General features: G+C 35.5%; 1 protein-coding gene and 1 pseudogene across 1 annotated transcript; both read right to left on the minus strand.

Annotated features, from left to right (window-relative positions):
• Window positions 1–2,315: 2,315 nt before the first annotated feature.
• On the minus strand, window positions 2,316–3,277 carry LOC149062997 (small subunit ribosomal RNA; annotated as a pseudogene; the record flags this gene model as incomplete).
• Window positions 3,278–21,636: 18,359 nt separating this feature from the next.
• On the minus strand, window positions 21,637–22,350 carry LOC149062998 (uncharacterized). Its single transcript, XM_089216155.1, has one exon. The coding sequence runs from the start codon at window positions 22,314–22,316 to the stop codon at window positions 21,654–21,656; it is 663 nt and encodes a 220-aa protein (XP_089072281.1). The 5' UTR covers window positions 22,317–22,350; the 3' UTR covers window positions 21,637–21,653.
• Window positions 22,351–25,763: the final 3,413 nt, after the last annotated feature.

Consider the following 25,763-nt stretch of genomic DNA (forward strand, 5'->3'; position numbering starts at 1 on the left):
ACAGTTAATCGGACCAGCTTTACCCCGGTTCACCCGCTTGCGAGTCGGCAGCGCATTTATCCTTATCCGGTTGTAAGCTTTGAAGTCCGATGACGGTATGCCATTTGGCCTTCGCAGCCACGACACGGATGCCGACTCCTCAGAATATAGCTTCAGTTCTGAGCCATCCACGCTCGCATACAAGTTCTGCGTGTGACTCCGCTTGGAACAGTGAGCCTCGAGAGCCCGACGAGAACGAGCGAGAGCTTTTGGCCCGTGCAGCCGAAAAGCTTCGCGAACTGCCGGAACCCCCGAGTTTCCAAGACGAGCGAGTCTTTTAACGCGATTATTAGGTACGAAACGAACGAAATCCGGAACACCCAAGCCCCCCGCCGATGTTGGCGAGTGGATGTACGCGTCTGGGCACGAAGTGGGTAAGTCGAGCCAACGCCTAACGGCGCGACGTGTCTCGAAAGAGAGAGACCGTAGCTTTTGAACAGAGGTCACCGAAAACGTCAGTCCATGAATGAACTTCGGTATCAGATGGTCCCTCGCGATTGTTAATCGCATTTGCGATTTCATCGGCTCCGAAGAGATCCGATTCAACGCTGCCACATACGCCGCACTATCGAAGACATCGATTCGACTGCCTGTAAACCCTACACCCAGGTACCTCCATAGAGAAGACACGGAAAGTGTCGGAAGAGCTGTCCCCGCAAGCGAGTAGACTTCCCCGACGGTCTTTACCTTGCCATCCCGTCCGGAGGGCACAAGAGTGATCGTCGCACACTTCGCTGGATTTACCCTTAGATCGGTTACCTCCAACCTACGAGTGAACGCGTCGCATGCCTGACGCAAACCTGCCGGCGTTTCTGCCACAAGGATCACATCGTCCGCAAAGGCAATCGCATTCACCCTGGTTTGACCCAGAGAGTAACCTACGGCATCTGGTATTGCTCGTAGACCGGTGTCTACTACCAGATTGAACAAAAGGGGAGACAAAGGGTCTCCCTGTCTAACGCCACTTCGTGGACAAATGCCACGCGAACATTGCCCGCTCACCTGTATAATTGTCTCAGATCGTTGGTACGTGCTGCGAATGTATTCGACAAAGCGCGGGTCAAGACCCACTCCTTGCATCGCAGATGTAATGGACAAATGAGACACTGTATCAAACGCCTTCGACAAGTCGAGGGACGCGAGACACAGGCCTTTCCGGGACGAGCGAGAATCCTTCAACACCGAGTCGAGGAGGAAAAGATTTTCCGCCACGCCGTCGGCGCGTCTGAAAGCCCGCTGCCTGGAGTCCACCAGAGACAATCTTTCCAAGCGCTTGGCAAGTATTCGATGATAATGCCGGATGGCTATCGACGCGATCGAGATCGGCCTATAATTGCCCGGGCTATCGGGGTTGCCCTTCTTTGCCACGAAGATTGTACGGGACCTCACCAGCTTTTCTGGGAGTGAACCGCACGCGTTAAACATATTGAAGACACCGGCTATCAAGTTACAAGGGAGACGTCACCATAACCGAGCCGGAAATCCGTCCGGCCCGGGAGCTGTTGTTGCGCTCGGGAGGGAATCAATCACCTCCTGTGGGGTTATGCGCTCTAGCACTGTTACTAATCGGGGGTTGCCTTCGGTAGCCAATGGCTCGGCGGTCGGGGTCTGGGGTTGAGATACTACTACGCCTTCAATTATAGGCACCCAGAATTTAAGCATCTCATCGGCTCTCGGTATGTTAACCTTAGAGTCGATCCCCGTTAGAACACTATCAGCAACACGAAGACTCCCGGGTTTAGTGCCTTGCGTCTACAACCGCGGACCTCACGTTAGCGCTGTGCGCTAGTCGAGGGCCGCGGAGGTTCACGGTCGACGTGCGGCGGAGCTACCCGCCGACCGCCGGCCGCGCGTCGTCTACGGACCACGAGCACCGGGCGGACGGTGCCGGCGCATCGGTCTGGCCGAGTATCCGGTATACGACCCTCAGACAGGCGTGGCCCGGGACCCGCGGGTCACCGAGGCCGCAATGTGCGTTCGACTGGTCGATGTTCGTATAACCTGCGGATTACACGACGACGATCCACGAGCCAAGTGATCCGACGTTCGGGGTCGGGTGTTTGTTTTTTTTTTTTTTTTCGTTTACACAATCGTCTTCCGACGACGGTAGCCATCTATCGGTCGACTCTCGGTCGGGGGTCGCGGCGCGCGGGCGGTCGGCGGACGACAACAATGCGCGGTTGTCGCGCGCGAGCGCACGCAGCCACGGGGTCGGATTAGGCGCGCGCGGGACCGGCAAGCGAGTCGCCGGCGCCGCGGGCCCGTCTCTAATGATCCTTCCACAGGTTCACCTACGGAAACCTTGTTACGACTTTTACTTCCTCTAAACGGCCGAGTTCGGTCATCTTCCCGGTCGCGCGACGACCCAGCCCCCGAGGGGGCCGAATAACGCGCGTCCAGTCCGAAGACCTCACTGCGGTCGTTCAATCGGTAGTAGCGACGGGAGGTTTGAACAAAGGGCAGGGACGTAATCAACGCGAGCTGATGACTCGCGCTTACTGGGAATTCCTCGTTCACGTGGAAAAATTGCAAGCCACGATCCCTAAGCACGAAGGAGGTTCAGCGGGTTAGGTTAGGTCCGGGTAGAAGCCTGTCGGCCCAGGAATGTTAACACCCGCTGATTCCTTCAGTGTAGCGCGCGTGCGGCCCAGAACATCTAAGGGCATCACAGACCTGTTATCGCTCAGTCTCGTGCGGCTATTTTCGTCCGCCGCCTGCGGTAGCCCTAGTAACGTATCGTGATCCGCCGGCGACGGCCGCGAACGTGGCGCGCTTCACCGCGGAGCCCAGCGCACGACTGACGCACGGCGACCAAGGTTGCCCCCGACCCCCGCACGCCCACCGCACGCCGGGACGCGGATGGCGCGGCCGCGCCCGACGACCGCCTTGGACGACGGGCGAACGCGTTCGGGGATACCGGGCCGAGCCGACGGGAACGCGAACGCAGACGGCCGAAACCGCCGGCGCCGCGCCCACGCCGACCCGGGTTTACCCGCCTAGTTAGCAGGACAGAGTCTCGTTCGTTATCGGAATTAACCAGACAGATCGCTCCACCAACTAAGAACGGCCATGCACCACCTCCCACCGAATCAAGAAAGAGCTCTCAATCTGTCAATCTTTCCGGTGTCCGGGCCTGGTGAGGTTTCCCGTGTTGAGTGAAATTAAGCCGCAGGCTCCACTCCTGGTGGTGCCCTTCCGTCAATTCCTTTAAGTTTCAACTTTGCAATCATACTTCCCCCAGAACCGAAAAGCTTCGGTTTCCCGGAAGCTGCCCGCCGGGTCGTTAATGAAACGCCGGCGGATCGCTAGCTGGCATCGTTTACAGTTAGAACTAGGGCGGTATCTGATCGCCTTCGAACCTCTAACTTTCGTTCTTGATCATACGAGAACGTACTTGGCAAATGCTTTCGCGTCAGTTCGTCTCGAGACGATCCAAGAATTTCACCTCTAACGTCTCGGTACGAATGCCCGCGCCCGTCTCTGTTGATCATTACCTCCGGTCCCGAAAACCGGCCCGGCGGAAGACACAGATCCGACTACGAGTTTTTTAACCGCAACAACTTTAATATACGCTATTGGAGCTGGAATTACCGCGGCTGCTGGCACCAGACTTGCCCTCCAATTGATCCTCGTTTAAAGGTTTTAAAGTGTTCTCATTCCGATTACGGGGCCTCGGATGAGTCCCGTATCGTTATTTTTCGTCACTACCTCCACGTTCCGGGAGTGGGTTATTTGCACGCCTGCTGCCTTCCTTGGATGTGGTAGCCGTTTCTCAGGCTCCCTCTCCGGAATCGAACCCTGATTCCCCGTTAACCGTTACCACCACGGTAGGCATGGAACCTACCGTCGACAGTTGATAAGGCAGACATTTGAAAGATGCGTCGCCGGTACGGAGACCGTGCGATCAGCTCGAAGTTATTCAGAGTCACCAGGTCTTTGCGCGGGACGCGATCGGGACGCGTCGTCTTCGTCGTCGCCCGTGGCTTTGCTGTAGTGGTGTTCGTGATCGGCGGCCGGCCGTCGACTGCAACGCCGACGACCGAACCGCTCACAAATTTACAAAATCTCGGGTTTTCCACCGCAATGGCGTAGCGTCGCTCGTGTAATGGTGGACGCGCGCCCGTGAACTACCGCAATCGGCGCGCGTATCGGTTCCCCCCACCCGAACACTAATACCCCCGCCACAATCGCGGTGCGTGACGGCGTGACCGTGACGAGCCGAAAAATATTTAAAAATCGCATCACGTCCGTCGGACCTACTATTCCTGATAGTATTCGGTGCGCCCGACGAGATCACCTCTTAGGTTCGTCCACCGAAAACCGACCGTTAACGAGGTATTGGGTTTGGAAAAAATCGCGATCCAAAAACTCCGGTTTCGAAACCCCGTGCAACGTCGACGTCCGGGCTGCCCGCGTGCGACCTACCCCGGCTCGACGGACCACCGTGGACGGTCGACTGGAAAATAAAACGTGTTCATCGTAAACGACGTTAGGACGCGCGTAACAGTGCTACGTAATTTTTTTTCACCCGACCACCCGACATGAACAAATCTTCTCCCGTCCCACCGACCGCGGTCTACCCGGGCCACCCGAGCGCATTTCGTCTAACCGACCACCCGTGACGTTGTTACAAGTCGTCGACCACCGTACGCACCCGCGTAAATCGAACGCTGCACGCCGCGTGGCGGAACGGCACGAAAAAAAATGGCGCCGCCTGCGGGCGGGACGCAAATCGCGTCCCGCTAGCCGGCCGCTATGCGGTCCTGCGTAGCAGTGCGGCCGACCACCTACGACACCGACCACCGGGCGCGCGGATTGGGACAGTGATAATACATTTCGTCTAACCGACCACCCGCCACCAGAATGCGTTTCGTATTTTTTCATTTTTCTCCCGGGGAAGCTAAGCCGAGTACCCGGCAACTTTTTAACTCCTGTGATATATTGTCGTTTAGATTATAAAACGCGAATGAAAATTGAAAATTCTCGTTTTACGAACTGTTTTACAGGAAAACCGTGATAGATAGGTCGAAAGTCGTAAGACATAAAATTGATCCCTACAACCTTCTCAATACGTTGTATATGCATTTGATTTACCGTTATGAATGATTTTTAAACCTCGTACTTGGGTGAAACGATTTTTAAATCTTTCCGTAACGTTGACTTTTGTTTATTGCAGTTAACATGTCGTTTTCACAAATGGAGGCAGCTTTGAGGGATCTGAAATCTGGGCTTGTTTCTTTAGGCCAAGTTGCCCGTACGCACACCATCCCTTACACAACTTTGCGTCAATACGCAATCAAAGAGGGGATATCCGTTAATGCAGTTAGTATCAAATTTGTTTTTTATTTGTTTGGTTGACTTTTGCACGACTTTGAATTTTTTCAGGGTACTCGGGATTATGTTAAGACCAAGAATAACAAACCGCTCCAAGAAGCAATCGATCTGGTTACAAAGCATGGGGTTGCTGTCAATACGGCTAGCCTACTAAAAAAAGTCCCAAGAACAACATTGCGGGTGGCTTTAAAAAAATTGGGAGATAAAACAAAGGCGGCATCAACCTGCGTGTCCAAAAAAACGAGATACGAGGTAAACTCTAAACGTTTGCGACAATCTTCGTCACCCGTCATGGAGTCCAAGTCACCCGTAATTTTACGTGCATCAGCTAAGTCACCCGCCAAGTCACTAACTCCGTCTTCGCCTGCCAATGTAACGGCACCCGAAAACTCACCATCACCGGCAGAGTCACGAAATATTTTGTCTCCACCTACTAAGCTAACGTCACCCAACAACTCACCGTTACCGTCAACTCAAAAACCGTTGATGACTAAAGGTAATGTAGACATCTCTTTTAGAAACTTTATCTACTAATTATATTAATTTTTTTTTCTTCTTAGCTATCACTGTTTTTAAAGGCAAAAAAACAAAAATCATTCACCGGATAGTACCTGTGCATAGCCGGACAGCTTATTTTAAAAAAGCCAAGATAATAGACTATTCACCACTTGAGCTTGATCTAGACGTCGATCAAGAGGACGGGTCTTTGGATGATGAATATGAACCCGTCGAGACAGTGAATATCGTGAACTCTCACCTAAGATTCACTTCTCCTATACCGATAGAAGAAATTTACACACCTACACCCCCCGGATCACCGGATTTGTTTGATTTCAGTGAAGATGATCGTAAGTAAACTCACGTAATTATAATTGAACAGATAAACGTTTAACGACATTTATTGACCATTCCAGCTATCGAAACTCCGTTCAAAAGTTTGGTTCGAACGACTACGGTTAGCCGTCGGAGTTCCCCGTCACCACTAATATATAGCCCAGTTGGTGGTTCGGAAGATGGTATTGTCGAATTTATATTATAGTCCTGACCTGTTTTTTAAATACTAAATACTTTTTGTTTCAGCTATCGTAGTGAGGTCACCAGTTGGGCGTGTTTCGCCAATAATTCATCGTGAGTATTTTTTTGTGTCTTAGTCTATTGGGGTTTGATTATTAAAAGTTTGTTTTCCATGTAGCGAGTAGTCCGTTGAGAATTGATGATGATGTTATTGAAACACCCCGGAGACATCGGCTCAATGTCACGGAAAAAAATCTTATTGAAATAAGCCACCGAGTAAGTAGTATGTTTGCACTAATTAACGAATTTAAATTAACTTATCTTGTTTCGCAGTTGATCAAGTATTGCCCTTTATGCAATTACCAAACAGACGACAACAAAATCACCAGACACATTTACATCAAACACCGTGGTTTTTTGAGGGCCCCGGTGGACAAAACTCTTAAAAGTATCGGTCAAATATTCGGATCTTATTCACGAAGATCGGTATCCCTCGTTTCAATGTCATTAATCAAAAAACAATTAGGCCCCTATTGGGACGATGTGCCAATGAGAAAAATCGCCTTCCAGTATGTAGAAATATGATAATAATATCCGACCTTGATACTAACAGATATTCGTGTAATTGCAGACTTTGCATAATGGGACGTTTAAAAGTGTATGGTGGAGAATGGGGCCTTCCCGAGGCGCCCACCGTCGAAAGCCCCTTCAAGGCACCTTAGTTTTTGGTGAGGACGACGAAAACCAGTTTCAGAGGTAATTCGTTATTGACAATATTCCGTAAACAGACGGCTAACCTTTAATTAAATGGCCTACAGATACTACGTTTTGCGGCAACGGGTTTCAACATCTGCCACCGAGTTTTTTGTGACAAATCAGGGAAAGCGTCTAACGAAGTTATACGATGACGTAAATAAATCGTTTGGCGTTAACGTCTCTGCAAGTATTTTCCGGAAGATGATAGAGACCCAATCGAGGGGCCACGACAAGACTACTAGCGCAAACGTGGCGAGAGCACTCCAACATTCGGAAGAAACTGCTCTTAGATATTACCAGTTGCCTGATGTTGGGGAGGCAATACGACCGTCACATATAGTTTCCTTTGAACGGCCCCGGCCAAACCAACATGGGAGACCGTTCTTTCCACTGCCAAACGAATCCACAGCGCCCCTTCAAACCAACAAGAGACACGCTGAAAGATTTTCGTTGGGGTCGGTCAGAGTCGCGTTTTGGCACCGCGAGCAGCTCCAAGACAACGGTCACCGGGGCGAGAGCACCCCGGAGGGCGTTTGTTACGGGACTTCGCGTGACCGATAATAAACATGCACTAAGTTTAGAAAATTTCAAATTTCACGACCGGCACAATTAATTAGGCCTGCGTAGCGGCACATCAATTTTTCATCACACATTTTTTGAATTTTTGTTAGTTCGATAACTCGAAAAATATCGGTCTTCGCGATTAATACCAGCGATGATTTTGATGAGAAAGGTATGAATATAGTTGATAATGAAAATACATCGATAATCTCACGGGGACACGGGCGGGGAAGTTCGGGATTGAACTGTTTTAAATCGAAATATTCGTACGCCGTCTTCGGGGTTGATTTCAGCGAGTCCTGGGGCATCGGATTCCGTCGTTTGAAGTACTAAAATCAATGATTCGCCCGTCCACCGAATTCGACATTTCTCACCAAGATTATATTATTTAGCGCGCCATACAGCTACGCTAGGTGATTGATTGTTTTTTCGTATCCGCGGATGTCCCGACCTATGACCGACTCACGGGGACAAATATATGGGAATTTTCGGATTGAAGTAGTAAAATTTATTTTTATACTTCGGCGGTTTGTCGGTTGTATTCGGCGACTTACAACCTTTATGCTTCGAATATAACATATGAATTTTTCGAAAAACTCGATGACCATATTCTGTTATATCCCAACACAAATTGCTTAATTTGAATGAGGAATAAAAATGAAATCCAACCCAGAAGATGGCGTAGTTGTAGTGTAAATACGAAACATCAAACAACGAAATTCCCAAGATGAAATTTCTATTTGTCCTAATTTGTCGGGCAACGAGTCGGGAAAAAAAGTTCCGTGGTTGGGTTGGCGGAGTACAATTTTTTTCCCGACGTGGCAATCTCTAACTTGATCTGGCATTTCCTGTGGCATTCTGGAGTTCCCGACTTCCCGGATTGGAACATTGTCAAGGGGAAATTGACTTTGGAACTCTCACGGGGACATTTGACTTACTGACGAACCGGCCCCTGAGAAGGTCATTTGCGATTTACCGTTTATTTATTAGAGTTACGCAAAAGAGAATTTCGGATTGAGAAAGGTTGAAGTTAACTTAAAAACTTTTAGGGAAGCGAAATTTCGAGAAATCAATTTTCGGGAATATCAAAAAGGGCAGACCTCGTGAGTGGGTCACCAAGACTCTTTCTCGAAGACAATTGGCTCTTTCTCGGGGGCAGCGACAACCTCAACAGGGTCTTCTTTCCCCGCTGATTTTTCCAAGCCCGTTAGCTTGGCTGTGGTTTCGCTAGATAGTAGATAGGGACAACGGATTAAGGATCCACCTCCGACTTAGCCTATGGCTAGTGGTCGTTTCCAGCAAAACCACAACCCCAGCGAGTCCAACTCCAGAGGCCCACGGTGTTGTTTGGCCTCAGTGTCGGGGCACGAACCTTGCGGCCTTGGGGCTCCCCGACCCCGCTGTACGGGTTTTGGTCGAGTCTGGTGTTTTAACGCAGACCCAACCCCACCCCCGGTCGGTGGAACTCAGGTTACGTGTGGTCGTCATGCCCATCCCAGATTTCTGGGCCTTGCGCAGAAGTAGGTTGCTTTACAGATGTAGTTCCTGTTGTCTTTGTTCGGCTCTTTTTGTTTCCTTTCTGGTTAAGTATGTTCTTGAGAAGGTTGAAAGGGCATCCCATGCCTTCCTGTGGTGTATGTACTCATCATTTGTGTATGGCCAGATTATTCCAAGTTGGGACATAGCATCCCGAAGTCTTGATCTAGGCAGATCCGCCAGAGGGCAGTCTTCGAGGATGTGTTTGGCGGTCTCCTCCGGCCAACCACACTCGCAGGTTGGTTCATCGACGAGGTTGAAGCTGTGCAATCTCTGGTTGAGGTCTCCGTGGTTGGTTATTAGTTGGTTTATGTAATGTCCGAAAGTTATGGGGATAGCCATTCTAAGTCCATGATCCTTTTGGAGAGGTGCTCCATTTTTCCTGCCATTTTTTGTAGGCATTTATCACGGGCTTCTTCGCGTGTCATACCTTCTTCTATGTCGATTCTCATCTCGATTTCTAGTTGGATAGGCGACGCGCCTGCAATCACCTGTAGTGACGCTGTGGAAGTGGTTTTATAGGCACCAGTGACGGCCAGTAGTGCTCTTCGCGGCGCGCTTTCTAATTTCTTTTTCAGCCAGTTTGGTTTGCTCAAACGTTTATACCATGTGCTCGCGCCATAAGTTAACCTAGGTATGTAGACCGTCTTGTATAGCATTGCTATGATGCTAGGATAGCATCATAGCAAGTTCAGGCGATGCTCCCCATTTGGATTTCCTTATGCTCCTTATTCTGGAGAACATGGTTGTGGAGGAATCTAATAGCTTAATTACGTGTTCGTCAAAGAGGAGCTTTTGACCCAGCTGTAGTCCCAAATATTTAGTGCTGGCAACTGACTTTATTCTTTTGTCACCCATTCTTGCAGTGAAGCCCGGTACAAGTCCACCCTTGAGGGGTACCATTACAGACTTCTCTTTGGAGAAGGTGAGGCCCCTTGTGCTGGCGATGGCGCTGGAAAAATATATTTATTGATACCGATGAGTTATATTTTCACCAATATAAGAGTACACTGTAATATATTATCTAAGCAATTTTAATACTATTATACATTATGAATAAAAAAAAAAAAAAAATGAATTGGCGACGGTTAGGCTAACGGTACACTGTATACTATTATATGTTTTATTATAAATACTATAAATTACTATTATAATAATTTGTCTAAAATAAGATGGGAATAAATAAAATGTATTACTTTATAATGATAAGAGTGAATATATCGAACAATAAAATTACTCCAGCAACTACCTACTTACAGTTTTAGAATGAATTTATACAGATTATAATTATAAGTAGTGTAAAATCTGTAATCAATAGTAACTTAACAATATTCTATTTTTATGAGCCAAAACTAAATTCAAGGGTGAATAGAGGTAATACAGGTAAATAAACTTACTTATGTTTAGAGATAATCGGCGAGCTGTAAATAGGTCATATTCAATGGTGTTTGGTATGGATTTTCTCTCTAATAATTTTTTACAGTGCTTTGAATTTTTTGGCCAAAAGCATCTACCATTGATATACCAACATGATGGAACTGCCTCAACCGAATTGCCCTTTTCAAATACCACCACTGACCACATTATTATAATAGAACTATATTTAAAAAATTAACTTTAACACCAAAACAGAAATTATAATATATTATTACCTACCTATATAATAACTATATACATATATATATATAATATAACTCATCTAGTTTGAATATTTAATATTACTAGGGACATTCATTATTTACAGTATAAAATATAAATATATAAAAATCCATCATGATTATCACAATTTTAAGTGTAAAAAAAAACTTTAAATACAATTTGAATGGATTATTGGCATAGCTATTTGTTTATTTTTAAATGAAAATACTATCATTTTTATATGTATATCTGACACATCCCAACATTTTAATGATGACAGATTACCAACTGAATAGATGTCCAAGATTGACGATTTCAACGGTTTTAAGTATAATGGTTCCTTATTATTAAATCTATGTCCAAGTATTTCAGTTTTATTTGTGGACGATGAATGAATAATATTGACAACTTTAATGATTTGTTTACAAGTTATATACAAGGCTATAATATAATGAGCATTAAGTATGAAATACATAAAAAAGTAAAAAAAAAAACATGTAACTATAATATAATGGGTAGTTTTATCCGAATTGTTTTCATAATAAAAGTTAATAATTTAATATGATAATATGATAATATTCTGTTTTTTTAATAAATATTTGTTTTTTATTTTTGGTAACTGTATATATAACTGGTATAATTTTGGTTTCAATGTTGTTGAATTATCACTACCTATAATATATCATTGAACGTTTAAATCCATTATATTATTGTATAGGTATGAAATAAAGAATAATATTCGTTAATATAGATATACCCACCTACATAAAATATGCATTATGGTTTTACCTACATATTAATAATATAGTTAAAGACAAGATATTTTTATTTGATAGCTTCATACTTCATAGTGCCTATATTATATACGTGCTATGCCGTATATAATTTATTATACTTAAATCTATATAGTTTAGGTGATGATGATAGGTATATGATAAATATATTTACCACCGTAGTTATATATACGATGCAGATGAGTAGTTATATTATTTAATAATTTATTATAATTATATATATATATATATATTATACTGAAGAGCACGTCGCACGATAGATCGAAACACTATATACACCTACATGAATATATAATATTTATATGTATATGAACACGCTAGTATTATAAATGTACCATTCCTAGCGCACTTTTATTTTATCAATAAAAGATCACAGTAGTATAGATGTACCATTCCTGGCACACTTTTATTTTATCAGTAAAAGATCACAAAGAAAACAATGTGCAAAAAGATCAGACAATTGAAATGCAATAATTATTAAAATATTTTTCGCAAAACTTATGATATTAATAATTGAAAATTTAAATACAATATACATTCGTAAAATATTTTTTATTTTTTTTACAAAACTTATGATATTAATAATTAAAAATTGAATTGCAATAATTATTAAAATATTTTTTTATTTTTTGACGCTCACCTTATTCGGGTGAGCGTCATGGGCATTTATGATATTAATAATTGAAAATTTAAATGCAACATTTCAATATTAGAAAATATTGAAATGTGATATAAATAATAGAAATGGAAAATATAACGATTGTGCATTTTTTTAACTGTTAGAAAATAAAATCAAAGAACGTGAAATACAATTATTTTAAGTATGTGTAACATTTTAATAATCATCATTTTTTTAATAGAAATATTTCTATTAAAAATATCTTAATATATTATATTTAAATAAATTTTTTATAATTGTCAATAAATTCTAAACATAAATGTCCACATATAGGAGGATCATCATAGTTTTGAAACTTGTCATTATTATACCACAGATTATCATCACCTAAATAATTTAAAATTTCAGGAGGAGGAGTACTCGAAAATGAATCAAAATATATTTTATAATTTTTTATTTTTTTCCATGCAACCCAATGAGAACCATTTTGAGTGGAATTATTTAAATTAAATATCCCACATTCATTTAACCAAGGTTTTTCAGGTAATTCATTTATCATGAAACAACCTCTAAAATTTTTTATATTATTTCCAAATTTTATTATATCAAAATTACTTAACGGTTCGATATTTATATTTTTAACTTTACTCCAAAAAGTTGTATAACAACCTGGATAATTTTTAATGTTTTTTCTAAATGTTGATATATCGAAATTAATCATTTTTTCGATTTTTTTTTTTTATTTGTCTTCAATCCAGAACCTTTATTTTTTTCCATTTCTTTATTGTGTCGAATTATTTCCTCTTCTATTTTTTTCTTATGTTTACTATCTTTATAACTATCATACAATGCAATTAAAGCTGGAGTAGTTACTGCTGCAGCTTCTAGAAAAGGTAAAATTAATGGTAAAAATCCACCTTTAATTTGCTTCGGTGTAATCTCCAACCTTACTCCAGAATTTTTTTTCTTGGCATTTTTTAATTTATCTATTTGATTTTGATCTAAATATATTTATTTTCTCCTTTATATATTTTATCACTAGCAATATGAATTGTTGCATTAGAATTTTTTTTATGAGCTTCAACCAACTTTTTTTTATGGTTTTCAGTTAATTTAAAATGCATTTTATTATACAAAATATTAAATTTTATTCAAATATTAAATTCATTCCTAAATATCTTTTTGTTTTCATTACATTTGCAGTTGTCAAAGCAGCAATTTTTTCATTCAAAGAACTATCAGAAGCATAAAATCTTTCCATTGCTTTTTGTTGTAAATTTTTATCAGCGATATGTCTTGTTTTAGTATCTTTATGATCTTTATAAAAATAATCATGTTCTCTTGCATATTCGTCTAACTTGTTAATCGGGGGAATATTTTCATCTAAATTTTTAAATGGTCCTAGATAATTATATCCAGGCCAATGTATCGGAGGTAATTTTGAACAATTTAAAAAATCATTAAAAAACCCTGAACCTTTTATAATATCCTTTGATAAATGTAAAATATACGACATTAAGTATTCTACACCTTTAACGGGAATATCAATTATCTTTTCTATTTTTTTAATACAAAAATTAAGAATTTCAAGTTTTTCATCATGATAAGTGTTTTTTCCCGATCTTTCTGCAGATGATATAACATGTAGTCTGTCAATTAATTGTTTAATATTATATTCTAACTTATTTGTTGTTTCTTTTGGTAAATTTAACAAAGATTGTAGTAAATATTCAACACCTTTTTTGGGAGTATCAATCAGTGTTTCCATGTTTCGTTTAAACAAATGAACAATACCAAGTTTTTCATTATGAAAACCATAATTTCCCGCTATTTCTTCAGCTAATATAAAATATAGTCTGTCAATTATTTTTATTATATTATCGATATAAATAAATTCAATAGGATTATTTGTATATTTTATTAAACCTTCTCCTTTGGGTAAGCTTTGTGATTCTTTCAGTGTTGGTGATTTATCTTTTTTTGATGTTTTTGGTTTATTTTCTTTAGTTTTTGTTGTTGTTGTTAGTTTAATTTTTTCCCAAATAGGTTTAATCATTTCATTATATTTAGCACTTACACTTGATTTAGGTTTTCCTGTGTTAATATCATTATTTTGATATATTGAATCTGTTTCAATTAATATTTTTTCATAGTTTTCAAAATCTTCTTTTGTATAATATTCTGGTTTTGTAACATCTGTATGAGTTAATAATCTCCACATACCTGGGGTTAGTATATGTTTTTTTCCATTTAAAATTATATCATCAAAATCAAATATTATAGGGTATTTTGCGATCATGAATTCATCAGTTTTACTACTATGATATATTCCAAATGGATTAATACCTCTAGCTTCATTTGGTAAAGTTGGTAAATATTTTTGCGCATTTTCACCTAATATTATTATATTTTTAGGCATAGGAGATTCATTTGTTGTTATTCGTGGAGAACTTTTAGGCGTTTTCATAATATCTTGATCTTCTGTTAGTCGTAATAATTCTGGATTACGAGGTTTATAAGGAGTAGGTATTATCATCTTTTGAATATCATTATCGGTTTTAATAGCAACCTCTTTAACATCATTAACAGATGATTCAACATTTGATAAGGCTTTTAATATTGGTTCATAATGTTTTACTTTTTCTTCTGATGTATATTTATCGTTTAAAACTGTTTTTCTATAGTTATTTTGTAAATTTTTTTTAAGATTAATTATTTTTTGGATATTTTTTGGTGTATATTCAACGTGTCCCTGAATAGGGGACGCGTTATTGTTGTCACCTTCATCTTCATCTTCATCTTTTTTTATAAAATTTAAATTTTTTTCGGATTGTTCTAAATCTGATTTTTTAAAAGTTTTTTGTAAATTTTGTCTAAGATGAATTAATTGTTTCATTTTTTCTGTTTCGTTTCCTAAGTTATTTCCGACCTTGGAATTGTTTTGGTCTTCAAATGTTATATTTTTTTTAATTTTATTTTTGAATTCATTTTGAATTTGTTTGATATCCATTTATTATATAACAAATAATTTTCATCGTTCATCAATACTTAAAATATCATTACCTTTATTGTCATAGATAAAATTTTTTATTATGTCTATTGTTATGAAACCATATGTTTTTATTTTATTTTTTTTATCATATGTTTTACAATAAGTTCTAAAAATGTCTTTAAATTTGTCTAATGGTATAATTTTGCTAATAAAATCGGACCATATTTTTTCAATATAATAATTTGACTGATTAAAAACAATTATAACAGTTAAATTATTTCTTATTGTTTTTATATCTACTGAAGTATAGCTTTGTGTTAAATAAATAACACTAATATTCTTTGATCTCGATCTTATAAAATATTCCATTATCAACTTTTGATCTTTATCTTTTTATCTTTTATATTTATGGTAGATATTTGCAAAAAGATGGAAAAGATTATCCTAAAGAATCAAAAATACAACTAATTGATAATTTTCCTGCATTTTTATTTACTAGAATTGAAGTTAAAAAACATGGTAAAGTCTTGGATGAAATCGAAAATCCAGGAGTTGCTAGTACAATTAAAGGTGTGTTAGATTTTTCTGTGGATCCAAACGGACCAATTATAAACTCAGGATTTTCAAGCAAATATAAAGGTGGAGGTCGTTTTAATGTTATGGGTAAATTATCACAATTCGGATTAGGATGGTTTAAAGACCAAATATATCCTGTTTTCCAAGGTGATATGGAAATAATTTTTACGAGAAATACAGATGATGATGCATTGTTAAAAAAAGTTGTTATAGGAACAGAAGATGGAAAAATTATTATTGATGAATTTACACTTAGAATTCCAATTTTAGAATTCAATCCTATGTATAAAGTTTTATTGTTAAATGATTTAAAAACAATTTCTCAAGAAAAAAAAAATATTTTTAATTTTAAATCATGGCAATGTATTAAAGAAAGAAATATATCAGGAAAAACCATAAAACTCGATTTAACAACTCAATATCGAAGTCTTAATAGTCCTTTGTTTGCGGGTGTGGTATTTCAAACAAACAAGTTAAATACTCAAGAACATGATCCTTGTGAATTTGATCATTGTAATGTGAAAAATTTTAGGTTTGAAATAAATGGAAGACGTTATCCTGAAGAAACTCAAGATCTAGATTTTAAGAATGAAAAATATTGTGAGGCTTATGATAGTTTGATGGATTATAAAAAAACTTTTCATAAAACTCATCAAGAACTTCCTTTGATGTATAATGATCCAAACGATTTTAAAACATTTAGAACAATATATCTTGTAAACATGACTAGACAACCAACAAATATTTCTGCAACTAAACAAAATATTATTTTACATGTGGATTTCAATGAAGATTTACCTAAAAGTACAATTTGCTATGTATTTTTCGTTAGAAACGATGAATTTTTATTTGATATTGAAAAAGGAACAATTGAAGAATCTTTTACTGATTAAATTAGATAATAGATTATTTACACTTCTTTTAAGAGAATTATTTTCATGTCTTTCTGACAACAATAATAGTACTCCACCTCTTTCTGGAATATTTATTTTGTTTTTTTTAGTAGGAAATGAGGGGTGGGTGGGTCCAATACAGCCAGCCCTTTCTTTCTATTGAAAAATAATTTTAATATTTATTTTGTTTTTCTTCAATTAGATCAAGATAAACAATAAAATCATCACCAAAATTAACAATATCACCATTTTGATCAAGAATATATATTTTTATCTTTTGAATTGTTCTTACATTTACTTGTCTGTACATTATTGGATTACATCTTATAAAAGGATTATTTGAATCATAATAAAAAACAAACAAAAGTTCCTCTTCGATAACTTTTTCATCAATAGATGAAACAGACTTTTCAATTATGTTGCAATGTACTTCTAATAATTGTTTATTTATATTATTATCTAATTTTTCAGAATCTCCTACATGTTTATATAAAAAATTATTATCAATCCCTAAACTTAATTTTAAATTTTCGTCTATCAAACAAGTATTTTTTGAAGTTAATTTAATAAAATTATTATCATTTAGTAATTTGATATTTGAAGGTAATATACTATTCAATTGATCAATTGAATAGTTACCTTCAATTTTAGTTTTATATATTTTATCAGATTTTTTTGTTTGGCTAAATATAATACCGTTTATATTTTTTAAAAAACATTGTGTATAAAAAATTGGTTTGTTTGATCCTGTTATTGTATATTCAATATCAGGACCTAGTTTCCATGAATCAGGCCATACCCTATTTATAGGGATTAAATATCCCATATAATCAAAACCTAAACAATTTGATAAATATTCATCAAAACTTAGACCGATTGAGGCTGTAATATTTAAAAATTCATCAATTAATTCAAGACTTATTTTAGGAAAATCATAACAATTCATTAAATTTTCAATTTCATTTATTGTGTATATTCCTATTGGAATTTCAATCTTCGGTATTTCACCATTTCTACCTAATCTAATTATACATTCTTGATCTATATTTATATATTTTTCTTCAGAAAAAGGACAATACATACAGTTTTACAAACTAATGAAAAATCAAATTCTGTATTTTCAAATCCTAAATTTTTTTTAAATTTTTCATCTAATTTATAATAACAAGGAGATTCAATTTGAATTTTTTTATTATTATAAGATAAGAATACCGGTTCAATTAATTTATTTAAATATGAAATGCTATATATACCTTTTTTTATATATATTTCTCTATGTTCAATTTCTATTTTACAATCTGATTCAATATTAATCAAATTTAAACTTTTTAAATACATTGATTCGAGACCTATTTTGAATTTATTATTATCATTGAATTCTGGTTGTGGTAAATGAATATAACCATTTTTTTTTACTTTTATAAATACCATTTATAAAAGTATATATATTTTTTTTTTCTAATTTATTCAAAATCAATCAAATGCATTGATTTTTCTTTGTTTAATTTTTTCATTCCTTTATAAATAAGATTAAATTTTGTTTTCGAATTTTTATATAACGATATATTTTCATCATTATCTAAATATCTATTTGGTAAAAATACTCTAATTTTATTATCTAATACAACAGTTATTGTTTTACCATGCTCTGTATCAAAATATTCGAAAAAAGTCACCTCATATTTTTTTCCTTGTTCTAATGTATCTAATTTTACAAAATCATATTGAGTGTTGCCGTATTTATTTAAAGATGCTTTAAAATTTTCCATTTCTATTATTTATTATAATAAAAATAAAAATTTTTAAACATCGAAACATTAAAACATACATTTAAGCATAACAACATAACTATGTAAATCAATTAATTATGTTCACGTTGTCGTTGTTGATTTTCATATGAAAAGTTGCCCTGCAGATCTGAAGGGCAACTTTTTATATAATTAATTATGTTCACGTCGACGTTTAGTGTTTTTACGTTGTCGTTGTTGATTTTTACGTTCACGTTCATGTTCACGTTGTTCTATTAGTTGAATTATTTTGAATTATTTAATAATTATTATTATTTATTAATATATATTATTAATAATTATTTGATAATTCAATTTTTGATTGTTTGATCAAATTAGTAGGTAATGAAAAAACAACATAACTACGTTGAATAATTACGTATAACTGTATAAGTATAAGATGAATAATTACGTATAATAATATTTACGTATAATAATAATAATATATAATATATCAACGTTTGTGTAGCTAGACTGATTATTTTATTTTAACATCCGGTATTGAATATCTTATCATATATACATATATATATATATATATTATGAGGTTTTTATTTATCGAATTATTTAAATAGTGTTTAAATATCATTTATACATGTCCAAGTGTTGTAGCCTGGTCAGTTAATGCGTTTGTTTTAAATGTGTTCTTAGTAAGATCGTAATTAGTGGGGAATGTGTGGCGCCGCATATTCTCCTGATAATTTAATCATGCTTTGAAGACGTTTAAGGTACGGTTTCCTAGACGCGACAGGTCGCCGCGACGGTCTCTCTCCCACTGTTTATATGTATTTTATATTGACTGGTTTCCCAAACGCGACCGTCGCGCTGCGACCAACTTTTTTCGGCGCGACCAGCGACAGCACCGGTCTGAAAGCAGTGTATCGCGACCGTCGCCTGCGACAATATGGCAAAATTAACTTTTTCTGCCGAAGAAATTTCGTTTTAAAACAAGCAAACTACCAATGTTGTTATCAAAAAAGGCAGAAGAAAGAAATAAGACCATTGTAGTGATCACGTCGCCTACAGGTATCAGTAGTCAAGGATGATGGTTGGAAGGTGACTCTTGAGTTAATTACACAACGTAGAATTCTTCTTAATTAGATTAATTGTTTATTTATTGTGATAAAACATATATTTATTTATAACATGAAAGCTGAATGTAAGTTAAATATTCTGAATGATAGAATAAATTCGGTGTGATTCGAATATTTTCTAAGTTCAAAATATTGTTTGTAAGAAATTTTTCGAAGTCCAATGAATTAATTTAAACAACAGACTGGCGTGAAGGTGCTCTGGCTAGTCTGGTCAAGTCGCGTCTGAATACAGGCCGTTTCGGGGTCCCTTATATAGTGCTACCCTCTACTCCCCATAGTCTACTTGCTCTTGTCGCTGTTCTCACGGATGTGGTAAAGTTATCTAGATTGACGGAAATGCCACTCGCCCACGTACGAGCTAAATGCGTATCCCATGCGGCTACAGACTTCGATAATTTATATTATTATTAACATTATTATTATTATGAAAAAATATACATTATAATAATACATTATGACATTGTTTCTTGTAACTTTTGTAATGATGCATAATCCCACATCCTGTGCATACCTATCAACGATCTTTCATAGTCGTCTAACCACATGATTACGTGTTGCCCTAACGTTAATGATTTCCACGAGATGCTTTCTCTCTTATAATTACAAAGTTGGTCGCATCCTACCCTATCTTGGTTCGGCTGGTACCTAGTTGACCGTGAACTAAACAATGCGGGACGCTAGTCCATAGCACCTCCCCTCTAAAAAATTGATTTATGTTTTTAAAGACAGAAATCAATCAATCTGTGTACAATATAGTTATGTTACAATAATTTCTTCACAAGTTCAAATAACTTGTTTACAATACAATTTTCATTAATTTCATATTTTATGTTTTACATTCAATATTATATATGCATGAAGCATTTACAATTATATATTGTTACATTTCATGTTTGTCATTTTTGATTACAATAGTATTTTTGTTAGTACAATAAAATATATATTTTCGTATTACAACAAGTCTACGATTTAGTTATTACATTAAAATATGTGATTAGTATTACAATATATATATATTTCCTTTAATATGTTAGTATATTTGGTTAGTGTTAGTTTTTATATTAAGTGTTACTCACCCTTTTATATAATATTAATTCCCATAATCCCATATAATTACATTAAAATATATCATTCCCATATGTTTTCTTATTTCTATGTGAATATAAAGTGATTAAATAATACATTTTTTTTTTTTTTTTTTTTTTAAATTAAATTGATTAATATAATATGAATATCTTATGTCTAATATCATCCCTCACCACTTTATTATTTCTATGTTATTTACTTAAAGAGTTCTTTATCATTATCATTATTAAATTCATTATTAGATTTCTTATATCTATATTATATAATATATTATTGTCATTTATTTTATTTGTCATTTTGTTTTACTATTGTTTATTTTAGTGGATTATCATCCATTCAATCTTTGATGCGCGACTCAAAAACTTATATGTAAAAAAAAAGTTTTTCAAGACGAACACCATGGTCGAATTGATTATTATTATTTTGATTTTTAATTACCGTTGTGATTTTATCTTTCTCGTGTAGTTCAGATTATAATTATTTTATGTATTTTTATATAGTATTTTTAACATGTGAACCACTAGAAGTCACAACTATTATTATTCAAATATTTAAAATTCATAATCAGACTTCTAATTGTTCAACTGTCTCTGTTACTCTTTCGTGTAGATATATGCCCAAGTTAAATTACAAGAATCAAACACAGATCCATTCTGATTATAAGATCTCTGTTAGAATTCTCATAATTCGTAATGACTGTACTAATATTCTCTTTTATAGCAGACATTTAAATATTATATTTAATGATTTTGCTAAATTACTTATACTTAAAAAAAATTTTAATTTTATATATATTTAAATTTATTTTTTTTTTTTTTTTTTTTTTTAATCTAAATTAAACTTTATATTAATATTTATTAACTTTTGTAGTAGTATTTTTTCTTTTGTGTATTTACTTTACATTGAACCCTTACGTATTTTTATTTTTTTTTTTTCAAAAATGTCTTATTAGATTATCGTATTTCACTTTCCTTACCATAAAATCAAAAATACATTTTGTCAATTTTACATCAGTTCTCGGATCGTGAGCATACGTTAATCTATGTTTTTTATTACAAACCATCCCGTGTGTTTCCTCTAAATTCAATAGTCTTCCTGTTTTTTTGAATGTACCTATTTCGTACTCGAAGATTGTCCTTTTTGTATTTAAATTTTCTAACAATATTGTAAAAGTGCCATTGAATTTAGTGTCATAACACGTTATGTTTAATACTGGGAATCTGTTTATGTCTAATCTTTTTAAGACGTTTAAATCCGAATTTCCGTTCCAAAATACTACTACATTAGTTGTGTCTCCTTTTGTGATGTAATTTTCAATAAATAACGGACTCAGGTTGTTTAGAGTTGATCTTAAACTTTTGTCTAGTTGTTCTAGGCAAGCTTTTTGCAGTACTTCTTTGCATTTAAATATTCTTTTTATCTCCTTCTTGGCCAACAGTAGTTCATGATTTTTCATTGGTCGTATTTCGTCATGAAGTGGCAAGAGGAGTGGTCTCCCTTCAAGTTTGCGTACCTTACACTTGTCCAAACTGTTTGATATCGCTCCTGATATCAACACCATACTTGTCCTATTCACCATTGAAAACTCAAAGTCCATTATCACGAACTTGTGTGACTTTTTTCTGTTACAATAAAGTTTCTCTATATAAGTTATTTTAAATTTTAAATTTTATAATTATGTTTCATAAAATAATGTCTTATATTCTAGTTATTATTTACTTAATCTAATTTTGGTTTTATAATTCTAAATTTATTATATTATTTTTATTTAGGTATTATTTCTTCTACTGATATTTAACATTTTATCATTGGTGGATCGTTTTTTACTTTTTTATTTTCCATAAGTGGACTCACATTTGTATGTTCTTTTATTTCTGCACATGGTGTTTCCCTATAGAATTTACTGTTATTTCTTGGTTCTCTATCTAATCTGTAACGTGATTGTCTATATGTTTCCCAATTACCCCATCTACATTTATATGTTAAATATATGAATAATATTAACATCATAGAAAATAGTACTGATCCGATTGTTATATATATTAAATACAAATATTTATTGTCATTTACTTCGTGACCTAATTGTCTCAAAATTTCTTCGTCTATCAACCCTTCTACTTCATTTAACGACTTAGCCATGGTATGCACGCTATCTAATTTATTTGTGTCATAAGTAAATTTCATGTCTGGTAGGTTTTTTATTTTATCAGGTATCTCGAATGTTAACTTTCCCGCACCTATCTGTGGTATGAAATTAACATAATATTTTGATCTTATGTCTCTAGTAGGATTTAAAATAATGTTTTCACCATAAGCTCTACAATTTTGGTTTAATTTAATTAACCCTTGATTTTTAATTTTAACTATATATGGTTCGTTTATCCCTTGACAAGCAATTGTTAAAGTTTCCCCGTTCGTTGTGTATATCCATACATTTACATATTTTAATTTATGAAAAACGTTTTTCGATAATATCACTATTCCTGTTTCACAACTACTCGGTAGTGTGTCTGGATTTTTAAATAATGAAATTTCACATGGTTGCTTAACTGATTCGTGTTGAATAGGTTGAAATTCAGGACAAATAGTAAAAAGCTCTGTTTCGGTACATTGCAGTAACTGTGTTTCCGTGAACGTAGTGTATTGTTTACGATTTTTGGTAATGCCTACATATTGAAATTCTGGTTTAATAATTATACTATGCTTTGTATCGATTATTCCGTTAGTTTTTATTTCTATTGGGTGAGGTATTGGTAATATTTTGTATAGTGTTAGTTCCAATTCGGTTACTAAAGGTATTTTTATTACAAACGCAATATTATCCCCGCTATAAAATACTGCCATTTTTGTTATTTTACTTAGTTCGTAAATTTCACTTGGGTCTGTGCCCATTGGCAAATTTAAATTTATAGGTAGTTTTAATTTGATTTCTGTTAGATGTTTTGATAATTCCCGTGGTGTTATTAAACTTGGATGCAGTATTCCTGTCCTAGCTGCTGTAATTATCGCGCTTATTGTTGTTGTTTCGTAAGAATACTGAGTTAATAATGCTGTAAAAATACTATGTATTCTATCAGATAATATTAGTGTTTCTAACGTATGTGTAACATTTACTAATTCTCCGATTTTTGCGTGTAATGTACTTTGTTTTTCACTCAACTCTTTGTATAATTTATTAATTTCAATTGAAGCACCACTTATACCTGTTATCGCTGATCTCACTACCGTTGTTTGGTTTTTTAATATATGTATCATTCTTTCATTTGTCTTTTCTATTTTCTCTATTTCTTGTGTTGCCTCATTCGCACAATCGTTATCACATACTCCAAATAGTGTTTTCATTCCAGCCCCCACTATATTTAACAATCCTCGTTTTTTCCTATATGGGCTCGTTGTTGTTTCCCCTTTATTTGTTGTTATATATCTACCGATAGATTCATACATTTGTTCTCGTTGAACCGATATTTCTTGAAACATTGTTTTTAATATATTATCAAACCTAGAGCATATTTCGTATCCTGTTAGTTTTTCCTTACAGTGGTTATTCATAATATAAATTTCACTGTACAACTTATCATGTCTATCATCATAATTTTTCAAAGGTACATATGTAATAATTTCCCATGACGCCCCCGTTACCCTTATTGATCCACTGTTTTCGCAGTACATTAGTGTTTGATTTTTAAATTCCTCCACCGTGTACGGTAGTTGTCCTTGAATGGTTGTTAATAAAAGAAACCTAAAATAATATATTCATATATTAATTATATAAATCTATATAAAATACCCCATGTATTCTCCTCTTGGTTCTGGTTGCCTTAAATAAGATATTTTACTATTACATTCAAAAGAAAATTTTATCCATTTATCACCATTTGGCCAAGTCCATGCCCTCTCTCTAGTCTCATTGAAACTTTTAAGTGCTGAATTCGCCATGTTTTCGTAAATAACTAATTGCTCTATCGTCTCATCTCCTTTTAGTGTCGGTGGTTGCTCGTTCCAATAGAATATAGTCGCAACACCCACCGGCTTCTTTTTCTTTTCTCTGTTGACACAGATATGCAATTAGTTAATCACGTTTTTTTTTTTTTACTTTTTATTATTCTATTATTTACCCCTAATTTAATGACTATTACACGTTTAGATTATTATATTTTATAATTATTTTTACTATTTTAGTTATTTCTATTACTATTGCGTCTAATACTATCCTGTCTATTTCTAATTCTAAAGAAACACCCTATGTGGAATTTATTCCATTCACTTATTCTAATATTGTTATTATTTCTAGCAAACTCTCTTTCTACCCTAATTGCTAATTCTACATATTTTTTTAATTCGTCTGTTGTCTCATTCCCTGACAACCTTGGTGGTATGGTCTCTCTATAAATTATAGTTGCCACCCCTACTGGCTTTTCAATATTTTTAATAGACAATGGTGCTTCCCCGATGCCGTATGTCATAGGTGTTTCTGATACAATTCTAATTTTTGGGTTTTCTACCCTAATCTCCTCCAAGATGCATTTACAATATTCCCACATACGCGAATTTCCTGATTCATGTTGTTCCCAACATATTTCGTTGTGAGCGTTCTCCATTGTATATGGTGTTCGCCTCCTAAAAGGTTCTTGTTCTTCATACCTGTATATCTCCATTTCTCTTACTAATTTCCCTTTTTTCGTCAATGCCACCGTGACAAGTCGACCTTCGGCTCGCTCGATTAGTTTTAATACATATTCTGGTGTTTCCCATGAATTGTTGTCAAATCTGATCACCTTACTCGTTGTCTGGGTGTCATACACCACAATTGTCTTTATTATCTCTTGCCTATAATGTTATTAAATTTTGTTAAAAAAAATTTACTTAAATATTCTATCTACATTCTTAATTTCTAATTTAATGTACCTAATTTAATCGGAACTATTTATACCATAATTATCATTTTATTATTAATACTAGTTATTATTTTATTTTTATATTTTATATCTTACTTAATCTAAATATATTATTATTATTTCATATTAAATTTCCGTTGCTTCAATTT

The sequence above is a fragment of the Diuraphis noxia genome, unplaced genomic scaffold (genome assembly GCF_037042655.1).
Source record: "Diuraphis noxia isolate RWA-SAM2 unplaced genomic scaffold, SU_Dnox_SAM2 contig0001, whole genome shotgun sequence".
Lineage (NCBI taxonomy): Eukaryota > Metazoa > Arthropoda > Insecta > Hemiptera > Aphididae > Diuraphis > Diuraphis noxia.

What these genes read in the sequence shown, in the direction of transcription:
- LOC149062998 (XM_089216155.1), bottom strand. Translation starts at nt 22,316, where the DNA reads ATGGACTTTGAGTTTTCAATGGTGAATAGGACAAGTATGGTGTTGATA.